The 23,481-nt window shown below is 44.3% G+C and overlaps 3 protein-coding genes across 3 annotated transcripts in view; 1 reads left to right on the plus strand and 2 right to left on the minus strand.

The window, feature by feature from the left end:
* LOC115391471 (alpha-(1,3)-fucosyltransferase 4-like) lies at window positions 1-6,328 on the minus strand. Its single transcript, XM_030095748.1, has 2 exons — window positions 6,235-6,328; window positions 1-947 (listed from the first exon to the last, which is right to left on the minus strand). The coding sequence occupies exons 1-2, from the start codon at window positions 6,326-6,328 to the stop codon at window positions 1-3; spliced, it is 1,041 nt and encodes a 346-aa protein (XP_029951608.1).
* Window positions 1-23,481, minus strand: part of LOC115391637 (NACHT, LRR and PYD domains-containing protein 12-like) — a 435,710-nt gene that overhangs the window by 76,199 nt on the left and 336,030 nt on the right. The window lies entirely within an intron of this gene.
* Window positions 6,260-23,481, plus strand: part of LOC115391274 (protein spire homolog 2-like) — a 22,728-nt gene continuing 5,506 nt past the window's right edge. Inside the window, exons 1-9 of the mRNA XM_030095400.1 lie at window positions 6,260-6,674; window positions 12,885-12,928; window positions 13,177-13,578; window positions 15,263-15,343; window positions 15,447-15,611; window positions 16,987-17,073; window positions 17,285-17,402; window positions 18,358-18,527; window positions 18,702-18,924. Of these exons, the coding sequence (XP_029951260.1) occupies window positions 6,377-6,674; window positions 12,885-12,928; window positions 13,177-13,578; window positions 15,263-15,343; window positions 15,447-15,611; window positions 16,987-17,073; window positions 17,285-17,402; window positions 18,358-18,527; window positions 18,702-18,924 (1,588 nt within the window). The 5' untranslated portion in view covers window positions 6,260-6,376. The remainder of the gene's footprint in view (window positions 6,675-12,884; window positions 12,929-13,176; window positions 13,579-15,262; window positions 15,344-15,446; window positions 15,612-16,986; window positions 17,074-17,284; window positions 17,403-18,357; window positions 18,528-18,701; window positions 18,925-23,481) is intronic.

Raw genomic sequence — 23,481 nt, forward strand, 5'->3', positions numbered from 1 at the left:
TCATGAGTAAAACCACGCTGCCAGGTGTTGGACCACATCAGTCCTGCCTTTGCGCTCTCTCACCACCCTGCAGGCTGTACAGTGGAATTCCCTCCATTCATATGGCCTGTACATGCTGTAGTCTCTCCTCCAGCTGAGGTGTAGCTCGATCAGAGACGGACTGTCCTTCACCACCAGCAGGTACCGGGCCAGGTCCCATACTGTGGGGAAGTCATCAACGTGGATGAAGGCCTCGGGGGGCAGGAAGCGCTCGTAGTTCTTCCTGGACGGACCCAGGACCACGGGGATGGCGCCGCCCTGCACCGCGTTCCACAGCTTCTCCGTGATGTAGTCGGTGTACTGCGAGTTCTCGAAGGCCAGGTAGAACCGGTACTGTCGGATCAGCTCCACCACGGTCTCCTTACCGGGTGGGATCGGTGTCCCCACCCCCCCAAACACGTCGATTTGAATGTACTCTTTGAGGTGTTTGTAGAGGGACACGCGCTCCAGGTTCTCCCCCCAGTGGCTGACCACCCAGGACACGAAGCCGGGACGCGGACTGGAAGTGGACGATGTGTCCAGCCGATAAGCAAAAGAAGCCATTGGGAAGTCATCCAAGAATGCGTTTGGGATTACATACCCAACAGGCAGAGCGATGTCAGAGTCTTCACGGTATGTCAGTGTGAGGTTGTACAGTCCTTCATATTCCCACAGCCGCAGTGAATTCGAGGGAGCGTACACGTTGAACCAGATCCACTTTTGCCCAGGCGGTCGTGACTCCTGAGGCAGGGACCAGTCGCCAATGTTGATCACATCGCGGTGCGCGATGAGCACGGCATGGGCCTGGCTGTACAGCCTCCTGTCGATGGTGATGGTACACCCACTGATCCCAAAGCTGTGCCAGCAGTCGGGAGGTTTCCCCCCTTTGTGAAACCACACCAGGAGCAGCGTGTCTTCGCTGCTCGGCTCTGAAAGAGGCGCAGATGGTTCAGCCGGTACGCAGACTCCTGGAAGCAAAAGAAAAGTCATTGCTGCCAAACAAACCAAAGAGTAAATCCCTTTAAAAGAAGAGTTCTTGCGATGGGATGGCGCTGAATGCATGTTTGATCGCAGAGCAGCCGGTTCGTACCAAACAACTGCTTCACATCAACTGCAGGGAAGGCTGTGTAACTCTGACATAAAACTACGTGTCACCTGTCTCACCTGTCTGCAAAGAATTTCCCTCAGGCATCAATGAAACATTTCTGTTTTATTCTATCCCACTTAATCCTGTTTGCAAAAGGTGGGGGCAGGCTGTACCTGAACATGTTACCAGTCCGTCACACGTTCACGACGAGGTCACCAGCTGACCTCACAAGCTTCAATCAAATGTTTAAACAGGCTGCCACAATTCTGTTGAATAAACGGACATGTAAATCTACATAACTACCATCATTATCTTGATTCATTGTTTCTTTAAGGCACGACTACACTGTAAGGCGGTGGGAGTGGCAGGAATGTTTTCATAAGAGATACATACTGTGGAACTCACTGACGATCGGGGAGCGAGCGTTCACAATTGGCAGACCTTCATCGAAGAACGCTTTTAAATAAATGTCAAGGCATTGTTATGTGGGTGTGTTTGTGTAACACACCTTTTTTCTGTTTTCTCATTACATTCGTACCACACATGTTTGACATGTGTTTTTAAATGAAGAAACGGACACAAACACACTTTTGGTCTGTAGATTTGTTGTCCACAACCGTCTGTCTTTGTCGCTTCTTCGCTCCACCTCCACTTCCTGCAGTGCTTTGAGTAAAACCCGGTTTACACAACAATGTTGATGAGGGAAAACAAGTTTTTTTGTGATTTAGTTTCAGAAAATTTTCACATTTACACAGCAACTAAAAAAAAAAGCCATGTCTGTTTACATGGCAATGGCAGAAACTCTGAAAATAATGGAGTTAGCATGATGGGCCGGGAATTGGTGCTGTTGTTTGCTTTTGTGATGAAAACACACACTTCCGCTTGAGAACACTAAGCTATGAGCATGAATAATGGGAGAACACAAACATTCACATGGACAGACGACCAAGTTGGATTGTTCTTCTGGAGACTGTCAACTTTGAAACTACCAAGTCCAGCAGAATATGGACTGAGTCATGAGACTGTGGATCAAAACTTTTTATTTACTGAGCTTGAGCAGAAGAAGTGCGGAGACAACATGTTAGAACACAAACAAAGCACGGAGTCGACAGAAGTGTCTGCAGATTGATTCTCTCCAGGCACAAATCTGGGGAAGAATCTGGAGAGATTTCTGATACACAGTGGCCTCCATCATCTGTAATTCCAAGAAGATCAGAACTGGCAAGACTCTTCTAGAGCCGGAGGATCGCAAGAGCTGGGCTTCAGTCAGAGAATTGACTGCGAATCTCGTGGTGACTCTGTCTGAACTCCAGGAGAAGCTTCCAGAAGAACAACCATCTCTGCAGCGGGCCAGCGGTCAGAACTGTTGGTTACACAGGTCAGAAGGAAAACACTCCTGGGTAGAAGACACATGGCGGCCCACCTGTAGTTCACCAAGATGCACCTGAAGGATTCTAAATTTCCACAGTTTTCCTAAATTCTATGGAGAAAAAAATGGAAATATTGTGTGTGAATGTCAGGCATCATGTTAGGAAGAAACCAGTCACCTCTCATCACCAGGTCAATACCATCCCGACAGTGAAGCCTGGTGGCGGCAGCAGCATGCTGTGGAGAGCAGGAGAGCAATCCAAAACACACAGTCGAAAGAAGACTTCAGTCAACTCTGTCATGGTTCTTGAGTTCCCCAACCAGAGACAAGACTTGAAAATTAGAAAAGCAGTGCATAATGTTTATTTCTGGAGACTTCAAGTGTTCAATGAGCCTCGTTTAAAGGACTGAATAACCGGTTTTCAGATTTTTAGCTTCAGGGCAGGAATTTTCCTCCACTTCACAGCCACAGCATTTTGTGTCCTCGCAAAAGTTTCCTCATTTTCTAAGTGTTTCCTGAGAAGACGATCATTTCGTTTCCCTCAAAGTTCCTGACAAAACCTCCAGCTACACAAATAAACAGCAGCTTTTTTAAAAGAAAATATTAAAAAAACAATATTTCACATTTCAAATATAAACCCAAAACAAATAAACTAGTAAGAGGTGGGGAGATTGCAAGAGAAGAAGATATGATCTAAAAATATATATATATTTTAATAATTAACATGGTGGAGTTTTTAGATAAACTGCTGAACAGACTTTCTCTCTCTCTCCCTCCCTCTGCCCCTCCTTCAGGTTCTTCTGTGCTGAACTGAAATTCTCAGGCAGGTGAGAAACAAGTTCCAAAACCTCCTTGATTGTTTCATAAAAAAGAAACACAATGAACAGAAAAACAAGGTAAAAAGTATCTTTTTCTTATTTGTTGGTCTTTTCTTTTTCATTGGACAGTCTGTTTGAATGGTGGGTTCACTGTGTGAACTCAAACAGAGTGTTTGCGCCCTCTGTTGGTGTTTTTTTTTTTTTTTTTGCACTGCAACAAAACACCTCCAGGTGACTGGTTCATTTGTAGTTTGAGTTTTTATATTTGGTCATTGGTCATTGTTTTTTGGTCATTGTGCGTCAGTTTTTATTTGTTTGACTGCTAACAACATGCTAAACAAACATGCTAAACCTGTTGGGGAGGAAAAACCCAATTTCGTCTTCATTGAGATGTTGCTATGCCACATGCCTCCTTGGGTGTAGACCACCAGCACCAACATTGCCGTGCCGAGCCTCAGACTCTGCCCACGGAAGCTGATTCTTTTTGGTTTTTTTCCTGACCACCTAGCAGCCTTTCCCAGACACTCTAGCCACTACATTCAGTCTTTCTACCCTGAGTAAAGTGGCATTTTGCCAGGAAGGAAGCTCTGGCACCTGACCGGCGTGGCAATTCTGGACTGTGCGTCTATCTCTTGTGCTTCAGCGACAAAAACTGCTGTGAGGTCGCCGATGATGGGCTTTCAGCCTTTTTGTTATATGAGGACAAACATCTCTGACTTTTCAAGGACTTCTCAGAAATAACCTCTCCTACATTCTCAGCACCAACAGTCATGGGGTTGGAGCGCCATAATGTCACAAAGGGCCTCCAACCTACACCAGAGCGTGACACCTCAACCTGAAACTCGCTACAGCGAAAGCTGAGTTCACTCACAAGGGAGAAACTGGGCATCATCTGCCGCTCTGACAGCCCATGGCTGCACTGCTGCACATCTTCCTCAAACCCAATGGTGCCCGGGTGGGGACTACCATCGCCTCAATAACAAAACAAGACCCGACCGCTACCTGGACCTGGTGCACAGGTATCATCAGATGCCACTGCACCCTGCAGATTTCCCCACGACAGCAGTCATCACCCACTTTGGGCTGTTCGAGTACCTGCACATGCCATTCAGGTTGAAGAACGGAGCCCAGTCATTTCAGCGGTTGATGGACTCAGTCCTCTGGGACGTGACATTCATTCTCATCTCCTTGGATCTACTTGGATGCTATTCCATGCCCTCAGTCAGTGCGCTGTCAAGGAGTTCCTCGGCATGGTAACCTTTCATCACTGTTTCATCCCACGAGCCGCCCACATGATGCAACTGTTATATGAGGCACTTAAAGGTGAATCCCCTAGCCAGGCCATCAGCTGGACTGAGGAATGTGATTTAGCTTTCAAAGAGTTCAAGACAATGCTGGCTCAGGCAACACTATTGGCGCACCCATCAACCACGGCACCCATCACCATCACCACAGATGCATTGGATTATTCAGTGGGTGGGGGACACCTGGCATAAATAATAATAAAAACATGAATATATATGAGTCAGTATGAAACTGGTAAGATAGTTATTTTGTGACATTTTTAGGTGATGATTTAGATGTAAATTTGCAAAAAAAAAAAAAAAAAAATTCAATTATTTAAAACTGAAATTTTAGAATTTGGCGTTTTTTCACTTTTATGTTACCTAAATCTTTTGCTTAGATATTTACATATAACTACTAAATCGACTGTAATATATATATATATATATATATATATATATATATATATATATATATATATATATATATATATATATATATATATGTATATATATATATATATATATATATATATATATATATATATATATATATATATATATATATATATATATATGTGTGTGTGTGTGTGTGTGTATGTATATATATATATATATATATATATATATATATATATGTATATATATATATATATGTATATACATATATTAACATTATTAAATTATTTGAAAATTGATTATTAATATGATACAATCTGTTGATCGCTTGTTTCCTGTGATGAAGCTGAAGCAGCGCGTCTCCTCTGCAGGTGGACACTGCGACAGCCGGGACGCCGCTCTGCCGCTCCGTGTCTGTTGGTCCATTCCGCATCTGCCGCCGCGCCGGGCCGCCGCCTGACGTGTCTCCGCAGCGCCGCTTCCATTCGCTGCATTCGAAATAAACCGAGTGAAGTCAACCAGAAACACCCAGAAACACTTCCGGTGACGCTCACGCTTTACTTTCAAATTAAAAGCACCGAACTCAATAACTTTAAATGTATTTATTTATTTATTTATTTATTTATTTATTTATTTATTTTGACTTTGCTCCGTACAGTTTGTTTGATGAACTTTAAATAATTAATCAGCTAAGAGCTGTTTGTCAGCTGATTAGTGGTTTCCTTAGCTCCTGGTGGGGCAGTGGGCTGGTTTGGGACCTGTTACCTTGGATGCCAGGTGTGCTGCTTTGAATCCCCTCCGCATCAAGTTCGAGTTGTACCCAATGTAAAACAGACACACATATCCATCTGTTAAAAAAAAAAATTGTAATACTAATTCCTCTAATAACTTATGTATCTGTTGTGTCATGTGCTCATGTGCTTGTTTATGCTTGTTAAACGTGGACTCATTTGGAAATGTAACTGTTTTGGCTTGTTTTTGGTTTGTGTGGTCAGTATAACTAATATTAGCAGCAAGGTTATTGTCAGTTGTGATTATTTTGTGATTTGATGTGGTAAGATAAAAATTGTGGGGTTTTTTGGGGTTAGTTTTTGCACGAATGGCAGAGAAACATCAGATTTTAATGTATGGGTGTATTGAAATATCTTTTATTCCTACTCAGGGGTTGAAATTTGAATTTTCAAATTTTCTAATTTGTTGAACCATTTTACTTTGAAGCTTTTATTTTGGTTAGGCCCAAACCGGAAGCGGTGCGCTTACTATCCCCGCCTTGACAGCGCGGTGGTAACGACCTGAAGCTGCGGCACTTGACGAGACGTTTGGCGGCTGCCAGGAGCAGACTGGGCCGCTTCATGGCACCGGTGACCGCGGACTGAATAATGGGCTCCGCGGCTTGGCAGCCATGGCCAGATCCACCAACAGAAGCTCCGAGGACGGGGACCCGCGGGTGAGCGCTCCCGGGGACCGCGGAGGGGCGCGGGACCTGGCCGAGCCCCGGGAACTGTCTCTGGAGGAGGTGCTGAAGTCCTACGAGCAGCCCATCAACGAGGAACAGGCATGGGCGGTGTGTTACCAGTGCTGCAGCGGGCTTCGGGTACCTCGCCCGCCGGCCGGCAGGGTCCGCCGGGTGAAGGACCCGTCCTCCATCCTGCTGCACCGGGACGGAACCGTGTCGCTGCCGCCGGAGCCCCAACACCAAGGTAGGACGGCCGCAACTTCCTTCCGTCCCAGCAATTCCAAATGAGAATCCAAAAGTTCCGTTTAACAGCAAATCATGAGTTTTCTGAAAAATTTAAAACTCAACAGTTTCACTTTTGATCTTGTTTTACATATTAAACATATCTTTAAAATTCGGCTAAGAAAAAAATCCTCGCAATTATTACATTTCAGCAATATAGCGACTTTTTGTGGCTGTTTTCCAACAGTAAAACTCCTTCGCTGCATTAGAGGGAAAGCACTGGAACCAATGCAGAATATCAAGAACTCTCAACAACTGCACTAGTTTTGTTAATTTCACTTGAGCCGAATTTAAGACAGTCTTGTATTGTTTCCTAAAATCTTGCAGTTTTACTTTATAAGCAGTTGCAGAGCACTACATCAAATCTCATATAAATTGTGCGAAATTCAAGCGGAGTTTGGGACGTAGGGACAACCTTCTCTTGCATTTACCAGAACAGCTCCCCTGATTTTAACCGACCTTCAGCTTTACCATTTAATCACTTTGCTGGGAATTGAAGCACACACTTCCCCACGCAGCATTGTTTTTATTATGTAACATGTGAGTTTGTCCCCCACCCCTGAGCCAGCCGGGATGACTTAGATTATGCCGGTAAATGATTAATAATTCATGGGGCACAGCTTCACCCGAGCATCCCCTCATGCTCAGACTGTTTGGGAGACTTCAAAAGGATGGAAGGAAGCCCAGAGGATCTTACTGTCTTCTCCTGGTTCCCCTGCTGAATACCTGCATAATATCACACTGAGGCCTATTTATGTCCTTCTTGGAAACTTCAGTCAAACTCCTGAAAACCTCCAGAGAAAATCTGGACCCAACTTTAGTTCATGTGATTTTAAATCATTGTTTTTAACCACATTTTAATCAGTTGTCGATTGCAGGAATTCAGTTAAAAGTAGACACAATTCTGACATTCAAGAAATATTTCTTAGATGATGAGTGAAGTAACAAAGAACCTGCTCACTCCTACCATTAACGTGTTTCAGGTGATCTGGTCACAGATCACAGTATGGCGAGTCCCGGATACAAGTCTGAATAGGCACTAAAGTGGTTTCACGCTAACCAATTCCCGAGGTGTTGTGGGATGCATCTGACCACATCGGCTCTGGCGTGTGAATAGTCATGCATGCAGTGAAACTGCATTCTAGGACAGTGGCATAGCAGGAAAGGTACATCATACTTAATACATAATCATCATCAGTGCGTGCTGTGTCCTCGTTTAAAACAATTCGCCGGTCTGAGTTTCATAGTGGCGGCAAAATGCACAGCTTTTGCGATGGCAGTGAATCCTTCTTAGCTCGAGAAAAGGAGATATAAACAAATCCAGCTTTTGTGTGGGGACAGACTGTGGAAACTGGCCTTTTGACCTTTTAGTAGCAGTAATATAAAATACAGTCCCAACTCAAATGGTTATCCCGAAATGCATGTTATGGACAGTGTGAACAGTCTGTATCAGGGCTCACCATGAAAAAGTTATAAGATAGTAAACATGTAGCCACAAAGTAGGCTACTAGCTGCATATTGTTTCTTTTTATCAATTGTGCTTAATGATGTATAGTATTTTTTTGGACGGTAGTTTATGTGTTAACGATGTGGCTCAAGGGCCGGAGGCTGTGTTTTAGTTGTTAAAGTTTTTAGCGCTCTTCCTCCAATTCCTTGTGTTTTCGCTGCGGCAAGTGGAGTAAAACGTAAAGCCATAAGTAAAACACAGCTGTAGCGCGTCCGGTGGAAAAACAGCCATTAGAATGAGGGCTGTTTGTTGTGCCTGCTGCAGTGCACTGCGAGAAAACAAGTCTGTAAAAAAATAAGCTACTCAATATAAAAACTACACTCAAAAGTAGATTACATGATCCGAGTTGTTAATGAAAACTACATTTTTGAAGAAATTGTCTTAGTATCGAAAACTACTACTTAAATACATAAATAAAAACATTTATGGTTCAGTGCCTTCACCCCTTTTGATCCTAAAAGGATTCAGTAATTACTAATGTTTTGTCTTTCCCTTCAGTCTCCAGCAGACTGAAACCATACAAACGCTTCAGAGTGCAGATTTCCTGATGTTTACTGTTTTCCCATCAGGAAAAAAAAAGCAGTGTGACCCCAAACGGTCGTAACATGAAGTGAATCAATGATCTGCAGAGCTCAGAGAGGCAGAAATGTTTCTGCTGCCTGAGCCAGAATCTGTCGGCTTCCTACTGCACCATCTACCTCCAACTGAGTCTCAAGATAGATAGAAGCATATTTCAAAGTTCTTATCTTTTTATGATCATTCTATCAGTTTATTCTATTTTTTTCTGTTCATAAATATCTGACCAGAATGAGGAACTGGGAATTGTGACACACTCTGGTGGTCGTATTAATTATGGCAGCAGAAATGTTGACAGGAAAAAGAAGTTTTACTAGGTTAATACAACTTTTTGTAATATTTTTTTTACCCATGTTTGGTGGGCATTTAAAAAAATATTTTGGAATTGTCTGTTGTGTCGCATCGCTAAAAGTTATGTTTTGGCCTATTTCTGTTGTGTTTTATTTTTAACAATTTGAGTGAAGTTTTGGCCATTTGTGAGACTGATTGTTAACACAATAATGTTTGCAACATTTTTGCGTTTATGTTTCTGAAAAGTTTTGTGTTTCCACAGTAAAGTTTTGAAAACGAAGTTCATTTACACAGAAACAGCCGTCGCACTGTAAACAGTGTAGTTTTTATGTTGGGCCACTAGTGGATGCTGTCGTATGTTTTTGGAATGAAACCACACACACACACACACACACAACACACGCACATGCACGCATGCACACACGCACGCACACAGAGAACAAACATTGTTCTTATTGATTAACTACTGCTCTTGAGCAGAATAACTATTTTTTGCAGCCCTGTTGTGTGCGTGCGCAGTTGCGGCGTTTCCATCATCGACACAGACAATTCCACCCCGTTTCCATGGAAACAGCTGGCGCATTCTCGAAAAGTTGCATTTTCAGAAGCTCCAAGCACCGCTCGGTCGTTCAAATTGACCCCCGAAACACAACGAAACTCTTGAGTTTTCACCGTTGTGTCATCACAGCTCCACAGCGTCTCTTCACACGTGAGTTTGTTTGATTGACGAGATTAAAGGTCAACATGATTCACTGAAGTCAAAGTCCAGACACACGCAACTCCAGTCAGATAAAAAAGCCGGCACCACTCAAACCCCTGACCCTCAAGAAGGAGGACAAAAGGCAGTTTTTCACCGTCTGTTAGAAGCTTTTAACCCACGGTTTCACGTTTCAGCTGCGCACAAACACAGCATCCATTCATAGACACTCACAGCTCATCTATCCCTTCAGGTACACATTCAGGAGATTACTCCTAAATGTTTTCCTGTTATGATAATAAATGCTCTCATCTTTATCTGTGAAGGCCAAAGGGCTGCGTGGATGAATCTGGGTGAAGGTGTGATTTCCGCTACTACTGTGACACATCAGTCGACTTGTCAGAAATCTGCTTAAAGATCTGCAAATGCAAAGACATGTTGTTATCCCAGCAGCAATTTGTCTTTGCATAAAGACATAAATTTCGCATTTGTGGTTTTGTTTACAAAGCCCACAAGAAGCTGTCTTTTGCTTTGGTCAGTTCACTGACTGGATAGGATGATGCTGTGCACATCAACCTCCAAATGAATCTGATTGAACAGTTTACATGAAAACAGGACAATCTGATCTCTTAATGGGAGACAGTTCAATCAGTGACCAATCAGAGCTGCTGTTTTTAACCAGTTTGTTGTATTTGGAAGTCTGGTGTTTGTACTCAGAAGACCCCAGCAGAGACTCCTGTCTGTCCTTCACTGGGGGGTATCGGGTTCCTCAGATGGCAGCTGGAGGGCAGTTGGAGGTGTTTACAGGGCAGATTCCTCTCAGCTTTTGTGTCGATGCCGTGGCGACTGTGGGAACCGGTGGGTGTCGGTATCGGCCGAGCTTCACGTGAACCTGCTCCACAGGTTTACGGGGGTTCAAGTTCGGAGGCGGAGGAGGGGGCAGCGCCCGAGGAGGGGGAGGGGCTCTTTTGTTAGCGGTGGAAACAGCGTCCACGTTCACATGGCGAGCACAGCGGCGCTTCTGTTGTCCGTCCCAGCTTCACCTCCCGCTCTCAGCGCTGTTGTTGACAGCAGAGGATGCTGGAGAAGGCTCCCCTCCTCCACCTCCTCCCACCTTCTCTACCTCCTCCTGCCTCCTCCACCTCCTCCCTCTTCTCCTTTTCTATCACATACACTGTTAAAAACTTAATGGATCACATTATTCTAATATGAGATCTTTCTGACAGTCGATTAAACTATAAATTATTTTATCACGTCTGGCTGTATTTTTATTTCAGAACAAGGTAATTTTAGCATTTACACTAACTTTCCTGTGTTTGCTGAGGAGTTACCGTCAAAATGTCAAATCTTTTCAAGTCAGCTCTCATCAGTGTCTTAGAAGAGAAGGTTGTTTTGCAGCAGAGTTGAGGTTTTCATTTACATGTTCTTAAAGTCGACTCAGGTCCCACTTACCACACGTTTTCAAGTGAAAATGCAAAGCTTTAGTTGTGTTTTGGTGTCTGCTTACTCAACAACACAACAGTGCTCAGAGCCACTAAGTTTTAAGGTAGGTTTTTGAGAAGAACTCCCAGGGTGGAACTTTTTGACAACAAGCAGAAACGCAGCTTTCTGGAAATGCTTGGGCCCGTCTGCATGTAGACGGCGCCAAAATGCTGCATTTTCACTTGAAACTCTGTCGTGTAAATGGGGCCTCAGTTTTGGAGTTCAGATCTTGAAAGTAACCCAGAAAAAAGATGTCGAAATCTCCAAATGAGGCATTGAGAGTCGAAGAAGTTTGATTCATTCGAGCTCGGTTAAGAATTAATGCCTTCGTGCAGAGATCCTGAAATAGCGACTTCCTCCTGAAATAAGCCACAAACTCTTGAAATTCTCCTTGAGACATCATTCTAAGCAAGTCATCATCGCTTATTTAAGAGCAATTAGACCTCATTTTCCTGCATCAGAGATAAACGATCTCATGCAGTCGTTTACAGATTGAGCGAATAAAGAGACGCGTCTGATCAGCGAGTGCAGCTGGCGCTCCGATGACAGAGAGGATGATGTTACCGACGTGTTGGGTTTCCCTTTTTTTCTGCAATGTTTCTTTCTTTATTCTGCTGAACTCTCATCCGTCTCCTCCCTGATCCTCCTCCCGTCCGTCCACGCTCCGGTTTCTCCGCAGTGAGAGCTGCTGATCGAGGAGTTTCAGGCCTCTCGGGTGTCGTTACTGACATCCGAGCCGAGGCTGAAGGATTGTTTTTACTCTCTGACCTGGCAGACACAACACAACACAACACGGCTCCGAGCTGAGGGACCGCCGGAGCGACACGCCGGCTTCTGGGAGAAAAAGCCTGGAAACGGACCGTGTTGGCTCACTGTGATTTATTTCACTGCTGCCACACTGGAATTGGACTGATGTAGTTAAACTGAATTGAAAAATGATGCAGTTCCTAGTTAGTGTACTGAAAGTTAGGACTGTATGATCGATGTTAAAAGGGGATAACGATAAATTATCAGTATTAATTCTGCTCATCAGAGTGATTCTTAATGGATTCCAGATCAGTGTGGGGTCTTCTTGTTCTCCACTGAAGGTTTTATGGTTTAAAACAGGTGCCAAACATCAGGCCTGCTGGCCAAAACTGGCCCATTAGAGGCTTGAGTCTGGCCCACCAACAAACAAATTGTAAATATTTCAAAGAAAACTGATTTTTACCAAACAAAGAATTTCCGCTCAAAAACAAAATACATGACCGAGGTCAAAACAGCAACTTTCAAAATAGAATTATCTCTTTCAATACCATCGTTTTCCAGCTAGTTGAAGCTATAACTCCAACACTGCTAGTTAACATGTTTAAGTATGTTACTTTATTGTAATTTATGAATATTTTACTCTGATTACAAACTGTGTGGCCTCAGTTTTTAGTCTTTCTTCCATTCGACGATGCTTCCTGTTGCTGAGCGGTTCGAATCACAATGCAGAATCATGTTGTGTTACGCTGAAAAAAGTCCGAATGAGTCATAAGAACCTTACTAAAGGAACCAACATATAATATGTTGTGTCATCTGCAAATGCGACCATTCAGATGTGTTTTACAGACTTTTGTTTGTTCTTCTTTGTTCAGATGACGCTGAAGCTCCTCCTCTTCCTCCGGCCGCAGAGCGACAGGTGAGAAGAAACACGACAAGTGCTAAAATATGTTAAAAAGAACCAAAATCACACATACTTGATCATTTTTAGCTTCAGAATTTTTAGAATAGTATGAATTCCTCACTTCTTTTCCATGAATGATGACCTACATGGTTGTGTGCACAGTTTTCTTACTTCGTATTGCATTACTTGTATTTTAAAAGAAAAAAAACAATGAGTCACACCGGTAAGACGCATCAGGTTGTGATTTTCCAAACGCTCCTCAGCTGGTGCAGTCGCTGGGCGTGGCCATCTACCGAGCGCTGGACTGGGGTCTGGACGAGAGCGAGGAGCGGGAGCTCAGCCCGCAGCTGGAGCGCCTCATCGAGCGCATGGTGGGCGGAGATCAGGGCGGCCAGGCCCGCTGCTGCGCCGCCAACGGCACCTCGGACGAAGGCTACAGCGGGCAGGAGGAGGAGGAGGAGGAGGAGGAGGAGGACGAAGAGGAGGAGCAGGTGGAGGGAGCCGTCCGGCCGGTGGCCACGTTCCGCCAGGTGATGGCGCTGTGCGCGTCCCGGCTGGCCAACCGCAGCCTGGCTCCGGAGCACTACCAGGCCGTCTGCAGGGCCCTGTTCCTGGAGACCCTGGAGCTGCAGACCTTCCTCACCAAGATTAGAAATGCAAAGGAGGTGAGTTCACTCATCCTCAAACATAAGATGTTCCTCCTGCAGCTTTCCAAACAATGACTCAGAATTTATCAGGAAAAATTTGTGTAGAATTGACGTTTTTACAATTTACGTGATGGTTTGGTCAGATTGGAGCTTTTTGCGAGTCGGTTTTGGTCCACGGACTTTATGTTTGACACCCCTGCTCTAAAAGAGCTGAGTTTTTACTTATGTGTCAGTCCTCCGATCACTTTTCTATTTGAAATTTGCATATCTGTTTGTGAATTTCAGAAACATTGTGCAATAAGTCACGAAGAAAAACTTTGTTTAATACTACGAGTATTTCTGACCAGACTGCATCTGTGTCTGTTTTGATGTAACCTTTGCAAGAGGTCATGTTAAACTTTTCACATATTATGCACCAAGATTCTGTATAATCTGGATATTATTTATTGCTCTGTAGTATTACTCGTACATTGACATTGTGAATCTGTAAGAAAGGTCCTGATCCAGGGAGGCGGGAGCAGCCGAGAGCTTCCCGGGAAGCAGGAAGCATGACCTGCTTTTTCGTTTGGAACTCGGGCAGCTTCTGGCTCCGTGCTGCAATGCACGCTCTCTGAATTTAAAAATGCTTATAGAACCTTTCACATTAACATTCCTGTTTATGGGCTGCGGAGCAGCGGCTGATAACTGAGCGAAGAAGAAGCTTGAGTCTTCCTCCCTGTGCTCAGCTTCAGATGTCTTTCTGCAGTCGTGTCTCTGCGGTGGTTACCATTCTTCATGTTTATGTAGCACAACCACAGCAGTGGAAGATTTTTTTTTTTTTTTTTCATGAATTCATCAGTGTGTTTTCTCAGCACAGATTCATGACACAGTTTGAATTTCTGCAGCAGATCTTTTTTGGCCTGTTTTCACCCCCTCTGACAACCGTGCACAACATTTCTCATACAAATAGAGAATGACATGCTTCATTTTTCCTGTTCAGTCATCCTGAAGAACGAGAGAACATAGAAACATCTAGTTCCACGTACCCGTATGATTATTTGTGGGTAATTTTGAGAGCTGCAGGTGTAATTTACTCGTTTCAAGTGAAAATGCATTGTTTTCAAAACGTGTTTGCAGTGGCTTCACCCAAAATGAAACAAATGTTTTTCCCTTTTTAATTGAAAATTGCCTAATTGACAACTCATCAGCTGGTTATTAAAACTACACGTGGAATTTATTTGCAAGTTATTTGCAAATCAACAACAACTCATTGCTTGTTCCCTGTGTGTCCTGTGTTTATAGGTCGTGGCTGTATGGTTGTTGTGCTGCTGTGAAACATTAACAAAGCTCGAAAACGAGTCAAAATATAATCTTAGCCAAAGTTACGTGCGTGAGCTGAGAGTAGAATGAAGTAGCCCAGAGTTACACATGAATAATAAATTGAGCAAATGTGGATTTAAAACTGGATTTTCTCGTTCACAGATCAAAAGGTTTTGACATTCATTCACTTTGCGATCAGACCTCAGGAGTTAATGAAAGAGTAGCATCATAAATTTGCATGTTTGAAAGGAACACGCACACTCCAATCTGACTTTTTTCTGCTGGTGGAGGTTATAATGAACCTAATTATGCTAATAATGGCAGATTAAATATAATAATGATATCTATTGTAGTGAAAATGTCAAGTTTCTGTTAATAAATAACTTTGTGCGTTTCTTTTCAGATGCTGAAGAAGATTTCCACTGAGGAAGCTCTGGAGGACAAATCCACGGCTGAGCTGGACGCCCTCAAACATCGAGACTGGGTGAGACGGGCGGAGCCAACGGCCGGGACGGTGCAGCAGGCTGACACTTGACGATGATGATGATGATGATGATGATGATGGTGTGTGTGTGTGTGTGTGGCAGGCCCGCCTGTGGGTGCAGCTGATGAAGGAGCTCCGGCAGGGCGTGAAGCTGAAGAAGGTGCAGGAGCAGCCCTTCAACCCGCTGCCCACCGAGTTCAGCCTCACGCCGTTCGAGATGCTGATGCAGGACATCCGAGCTCGCAACTTCCAGCTGCGCAAAGTCATGGTGAGCGTCCGGAGCGCCGCTCCTCCAAAAGAAGGGAAGAGGAAAGACACTTTTCTGCAGGACAGAGCTCTTCGCTCACTGAGCCACTGTGTTCTTGTGCTGCCATGTTTTTCTCCTTTTCACCTGTAGTTTCCAGTCAGAAGGAAAAAAGCTTTGAGATTTAATCGTTCACAGCTTTTCTTGAGGTATGAAGAGGAGAAAAGAGGCTGGTAATTGTGCTTATTTCAGACTTGTTATGTTCACTAGTTCTCGTCTGAATTTAGTGTTTTTATCTAGACTAGTTTTGAACTCAGCATTTTTCAGATTACTTGCATTTCAGACGAGCTATGATCAACTCTGTTCTTTTTCTATGTTTATTTCAGACTATTTTCAGACTGGTTATTGCCATATTTCAGACCAGTTTGCACTTATTTTGGTGACATACTTTTGAATGAGTTATGAGCTGGTTATAGTGCTGCAGGCCAGCTTTTGGTGTATTTTAGACCAATTTTGGAAGCGATCTGGACTGGTTGGGATCATATTCTGGACTGTATTTCAGATTAGTCATGAATTGGCTTGAGCTGTATTTGAGATCGGTTTCGGAATATTCATAGACTGTTTTCAAGTTTGTATTTTGTGCGCTGGACATGATGATGTTACTTTGGATATATTTTGTAATATCTTTGATTGTATTTCAAACTTATAATTCACTGTTTTCAGACTAGTTTGGAAACTATTTCTCTGCTACATTTAAACATATTTAAGACATAAAAGGGTCTAACTGGTCTGCTGCCAACATCTTGGTGTCAGATGGAATAACGCACCTTCTGGTGGAGTCTGGGTCAGAAAGGAGGATTAAACAGCATCCAGCAGGTGGTCATAATGTTGCAGCTGATCTGGTTTTTTGATTTGTAGATGCTGAGAACATTCAAAACGTCTGTTTCCGGATGAGCTTGTAAATCATCAAAATGCTCGATTCAGAAGGTCGATCAGGATCCGACTGCAGACTGGAGTGAAAGCAAAGACCTTGAGGCTTTTTTTTTTTTTTCCTTCCATTATTCCGTCCGCCTGCTGATTTCCACCCTCTATGAGCTTTTTGTACAAATGGAAAACACCATGTAGCTGGCACACATGTAGCAGAGAGACACCTTGGGGCTTTCTCCTGAGGGCAGATACATAATTCAGCCTCCGAGCACAAATATTAATGAAGGCTTCTCTCAGTCTGTTGTTCTGGCTGAAACTACCCAGAGGACCGCAGTATGAATAACACTATTCCTACCCGGTATTTTCACGATAGAATAAAATACTACAGCTGAATGCAGTATGCACGATGCTGCGCCGCTCGCAGGGAGGGTGGCGTGTTGCTGACGATGTGGATGTGGTGATTTTCTCTCAGGTGGACGGTGATATTCCTACCAGAGTGAAGAGAAATGCTCACGAGCTCATCCTGGATTTCATCAGATCGAGACCTCCGCTCAAACCGGTACCATCTGTTCACTAATTCACACTGCGAAGGGTTTGTTTTCTGCAGCATATTCCGTTTTAAAGTGGAAAAAACTGGATGTGTCAATGGAAAATCTATGAAATTGATACGTAATGAAAAGTGGATGGACTTTAGCGGTCAGTAAAATGAGACGAACTAAAAGTTATCAGTGTTTTTGAATTGCACGGGGTGTGTTTTGTGTCCTCGTCAGGTTTCGGAGCGCTGCCTCCCTCCGCCTCCCCCACAGCAGCAGTCCCTCCATGAACGGGTCCTGGCTGAGATCAAGCAGGAGCGAAAGCTGAGGCCGGTGGACCCGCCGAGCTCCCGACGTAAGATCAGGACCGCTCCGAAGCCCCCCCCCAAGAAACAAACAAGAAACAAAAACTAAATGCGAAAATGTGAAGATGATCAAAGTAAATTATCGGTTGTAATCCCATCAAGATGTGCTTCTATCGTGCACATACACATAGTAAGTTTTTGTAATAGGTGGGGTGTGGCTTTTTTCTTTCTTTTCAATTTTATACACTTACCTGCTTTAACAACAGTTTCATATCTTTATGGGCCCGCACTAAAAAACACTCATAAAGATAAATAGGGTGATGTTGAGCTAAAAATATTCCCATTAAAATGCCCGTTTGTGCTTTCTGTACTGAAGCACACAGGGGTCAGGAGCATTTCTCCATTTAGAGCCGCAGTGTCTGTGAAAGTGGTTTCACATTTCACAAATATTGACCGACTGTCTATTTCCAGACGAAGGTCACTCAAGGTGAATGACCGTGTGGGCCGCTGATGAAGGAGCTTCATTTTACACACAGTGAATTCTCTCTCCTGCATGAATTTATCGTAACACTTTACTGAAAATAAACCGTGAAAACCCCTCAAACTTCAGTAATCTGCGGAGATGCCCGTTAAAAGAAAAACCCCGGCTTCTTGTACACTCAAAGATCAGTAATGCTGAACTGTTATCACAAAGTCATTTTCCAACATGTGAAGCCTTCAGAGGGAAGCGGTGAAACTACTTTTTATGAGCAAAACTCGATTGAAGTCTTTATAAAACAATAAACGTCTGTGAATGAATAAGAACTGGAATGTAATTTCCTTTGATGTCAGATGGGCTGTCAAAACTCAAAGTAGCTCTTCAGATGTCTTCAACTGAGGTGAAAATGGATTATTAGAAAGTTAACATCCAGATTAGAGAGCATCTTCCTCCTCTAACATCCAGATTGGTGGCCAGGCTGAGTGTTGGCGCCTCGTCCTGTCTGATGATGTGTTTTCCCCCCTCAGCGTTCGGCTCGCTGCCCTGCCTCGCCCAGACCTGTCAGTGCAACGTGAAGTCCACCTCCTGCATCGACCTGTCCACGTCGGGGCTGGGGACCCGGGGGCCGCCGACCCGCCCTCGCGTCCTCCTCAAGGCCCCGACTCTGGCCGAGATGGAGGAGATGAACATCTCCGAGGTGCGCTGACGAAGCGTCCGCCCTCTCTGCTGTATTCAGAATCCACTGCACACTGCTCACGATACTTGATTACATTTGCTAGTTATTTTCTTAATAACCTACTGCTCTCTCTCTCTCTGTCTCCCCCTTTCCCTCCCTCTCTCTCCCTCTCTGACCGCCTCGGATCCTCCACAGGAGGAGGAGTCCCCGGACAACGGGGAGCTGAGGAGGACGGAGAGCTCCCCGATGCCGCTGAAGAGGGACCGCTCCTTCTCGGAGCACGACCTGGCGCTGCTCCGCGGGGAGATGCTTCCTTCGCTGTCCGAGTCGGCCCAGCTGGACGGTGCCGTGCAGCTGAGGAGCGAGAGGCCTCGATCCAGGACCCTGACCGGGACCGGGCCACCTCCTCACTTCAGAGGTCAGAGTCGAAGAACCTGAGCTGCTGCTGTGTTAATCAAATGCACAAAGCACGCTAGCAGAATTAAAACTCCCTTTTCTGCGAGTGTTGCCAGAGCATTGCGGACCAGACTAGACCAGATTGAGACCACACGCTTCATTTTTGTGTTTTCATTTCGGACAACTTTTGCGTTTAAAGGGCAATGCTTTGAAAAAAAAAAGTCTGTTTTTCTTTGAAAACAGCAGATATGGTGAAAATGGTGTCGTTTTCATGTCTGGCCGCTGGTGGGTCCTGTTGTTTGTTGTGGTGATGAAACCACACACACATGCACACTGAGAACAACACCTAGAAAATCAAAGCAGACAGCTGAAAAGTGCTGATAAAACTATCTGCTACCGGGAGGTTTTAAACCTGGAGGATTCTCAGGTTCACATGCAGCTCGAATCTGGATGTGTTTTAGCTGTTGTCGACACTTCAGGCTGTGGAGCGTCGATTTTCAGTCATTCAACCATCTGCAGGTAAAAAAATACTTAAAGCTTTGCTGCTGCTTTCACATTTTACATGTTTACTTCTTCCTCTTTCCTGAATGAGTGATATCCCATCCATCCATCCATCCACCCATCCATCCACCCATCCATCCACCCATCCATCCACCCATCCATCCATCCATCCATCCATCCATCCATCCATCCATCCATCTGTCTTCTGCATCTTATCCAGGGCTGGGTCACGTGGGCAGCAGTCTAAGCAGGAATGCAGGGATAATTAGCTGGAAAAAAAACAAGCTGCACTCTCCTCCTGCTGCAGTTTGAGCTTCAGTCCTGCAGAGGGAGACACAGCACTGTTGTTTGTATTGACACACATGCTGATGTTCGGTTTTTGACTGTTTTGTCAGGATGAGTTAAAGATTTCGGAGCAGCAGTGGACGGTACAATATGTTTGTGGTTTCAGAGAAGATAAAGAAGCTCCAGACTGTGTTGTTTGGAAACCAAGAGCGTCAGTGATCCTGCGACTGACTGAGTGAATGATGATGAGAGTGATGTGGTGTGTAAAGCTTGTGAATAAATCCAGGATAAATAATCAATCACATGGGATTGTGAGTCCAGGGAGATGAGGAGCAGGAGCAAGAATCACTCCAGACTAGAGAAGGCTGGACCACAGCAGAGCTACTCCACCCCGGTCCTCCTGGACCCTGGTAGTTATAGCTTATTTTACTGCAGATTTGACTTCTTGTTGGAAAATGAGAAGTTTTTTTCCATGTGCTGCATACAGACATATCAAGCTAAAACTAGAATATCCACTTTACCAAAGACTGCGTGAGGACTGGACAGTAATGTAGAATCAGAACAAACCCCCCCCATGTTGGTTTGACTGCAGCCTTCAGAGCAGCGAGTCGGGCTGCGTCCGGTCTTCCTGCTGACTCCGGTTCACGTGGGCCATGAAGCTGTCGACAGGCCCGTGATGGATCCTAATCAGATGTAAAGATGTGCTGATGAAGTCCTGACTCCGTGATGGAGTTTGGAGGCTAATGGCTTCAGGCTCCGAGAGCGATCGGATCTGTTCCACCGCCATAATTCTTGCATTACAGCCGCCGCGCCGTCCGCGCGGGGAGTTAATAGTTTGAAAAATGAAGCAGGCTTCAGCCTTGCTGACCTCTGCAGAGTGAAACACAGCAACAAATGCCACCAGGATGTAATGCCACCAGTTTCTGACCACGAGTCTGTAGAAACAGTTCCTCAGTTCACTCTGATTAAAGCTCAGTTTGAAGTTTGTAAACCTGAACTACTGTTCCTGTGACCTGATCCAGCACTACCTCTGCTTCCACTGAGATCGCTACTGATAATCATCAAACATTTTAATGTTCCATTTATACAGCGATTCAACTCAACCTCTAAGACACTTTTCAGGTAAATACAACAAAAACAAAACGAAACAGAAGACAAGTAATAACTGCTGGAATAACCACTTCTACAGCTCATGGTGCTGTGGCTGAAGTTACTTTTATTTGTGCTTCTCGCATCACTGCTACATCGTATAGTAATATTATCAGCAGTAATCCAATAAGCATTAGAAAAGGGCCTGTTAGTCATTTTTGTGATTTATTTATTTTTTTTAATGGAGTACATTTTTTGGGGACCTGCAAAATATTATAATATCATCTAAAATGAAGGAACAACATTTTTCAGGCTGCATTCATGAAGTGTCACAGCTACAATTGACACTGTTACATTTTTAGCTTTTGTGGCCATTTTTAGAGCTCTGTCCTTATTTTTCTCGGCTTTCGGCAGCAGCGTGTTTGACTGTGCGTTGGTCAGCCGGCTGAACTCTGCTTCATTTTTCAAACTATTAACTCTCTATTAGAGCACGGCTGCTGTAATGTAAGAATTATGGCGGCTGAACAGATACGATCGCTCTCAGTCTCCTCATGCTGCACGCATTCTGGAGCCATCAGCCTCCAAACTCCACCACAGCCAGAGGAGGAAACAACAGCAGCAGCAGTGGCAGAAGCAGAAGCAGGAGTAGAGTTATCGTAAAACGAGAATTATAAACAGTAGTGTATCACAAATTTATCATTATTGTGATATTAGCACGAGCTGTATACCTGTTTCCATCTATGATGCATTTGTGCTCTGCAGAGTCCAAATGAAGTCTGATTTATCATGATTGACTGAGAAAAAAGTGAGCAATTAGGGAATTCATACAGTTTAGTTGACAAGCGGACAAACATTACAAAACAATTATTCCGTTTTTTTCTTCGGTGCTGTACCAGCGTTCTGTTGTCTTTCGGCATCTATTACTATACTATTACTATTACATACTACTAATACTACTCTGACTACTTCTAGTGCTGCTACTACTGCTATCACTACTAGAGGGACTAAAATGAATTCGAGCAACTAATACTACTAGTAGTAGTACTTATTCTAGTACTACTGTACTAATACTAGTATGAGTACTACTATTAACAGTAAGGATCGACCAATTATCGGCCTGGCCGATAATATCGGCCGATATTGGGCATTTTTCTAATAATCGGCATCAGACTTTTTTTTCACTAATAGTCGATAAAATAAATGTATTTAAAAACTTGCTCTTTGGATCATATATACAACCGTCTCTCTCTCTCTCTCTCTGCCTGAAGTCACCTCTCTGGGCTGTGGAACAATGTCCCACCCACAGCTACATTTTGACGCCAAAATATTCAGTTTTACTGCAAATGAATATCGGTCCGACATATCGGTTATCGGCTTCCATAAGTACCAGTAATCGGCATCGACATCGGCCCTAAAAAAGCCATTTCAGTCGATCCTTAATTAACAGTGCTACTACTGTTACAATTACTCCTAATCATACTTATTCTACTGTTGCTGATACTCATAATGCTGGTACGACTCTAACCGCCACTCCCTTTATGACCACCATGAGCTGGTGCGGACCAGGGAAATCCAAACTGTTTAACTAAAACAGTGCAACTTGTGCAACTCCTTTTGACTTTCTGGGTTTTAAGCAGGAGGTGTCCAAAAAGTTACCACAGGGATAACTGGCTGGTGGCGGCCCAGCGTTCATAACGACGTCGCTTTTTGATCCTTCAATGTCGGCTCTTCATATCATTATTGGAGCAGAATTCACCAAGCGTTGGATTGTTCACTCACTAATAAGGAACGTGAGCTGGGTTTAGACCGCCGTGAGACAGGTTAGTTTCACCCGACTGATGCTGCGCTGTTGCTCAGTACTACTATAGTATTACTATTTCTTCACCACTGTCACTGCTACACCTGATTCGCATCCAGCAGGATGTAGTACTGATCCCTGTCCAGCAGGGGGCAGTCTGCTCCCCTGTGTATGTGTGTGTGTGTGTGTGTGTGTGTGGGTATAAGCCTGTAAGCCTCTTCTGTCATGAACAGCTGATCCAAATTATGTGTGCTGATGATGTTTACGACCGCTCGGCCTGTTTACTCTCCATTAGAGCCGGACTGACACCTTCCATGCGCAGGACGGTGGAGGCAGAGGCTCCGGGCTGCGGCGGCGGCGGTGCGGTGGTACTGTGGTGCTGTGCTGGTGTTGCTTTGGTGCTGTGTTGTGTTGCAGGCCCCTCACTGGGATCTAAGCTGCAGCTGCAGCAGCACGGGCCCTCTCCCTCCACTCACATCACATTAATAATCCAGGACGGCGTGCAGCCGATCGACAGGCGCTCTGCAGGCCCGAGACGGCCTGATGGGTATTTCATGGGCTTGTTAGACCAGGATTTGTGACTGTTTCGTTCACCATCTGCAGCCTGATTACTGAGTCTTCAGATTTATCGTGTGCTTCTCCATCTCCCAGCCTCGGAGCCGAAGTCACACCAAAATACAATTTGGGCAGTAATGGCACCACAAAAAAAAATTAAAAAATTTTGACCGACAGAGTGAGAAAAATGTCATAAAAAAAACAAAATATCAGAATGTATTCCACTGAAGAATGATCAGTTTTAGAATTTACAGTCTTACAATAAGAAAGGAGAGCTTCTCCTCCAGCGCTGGTGTATTAACAGCAAAGCAGATAACAAAGAGAAATAAAAAAATACAATAAATAATTCAC

The sequence above is a fragment of the Salarias fasciatus genome, chromosome 7 (assembly GCF_902148845.1).
Source record: "Salarias fasciatus chromosome 7, fSalaFa1.1, whole genome shotgun sequence".
In the NCBI taxonomy this organism is placed as follows: Eukaryota; Metazoa; Chordata; class Actinopteri; order Blenniiformes; family Blenniidae; genus Salarias; species Salarias fasciatus.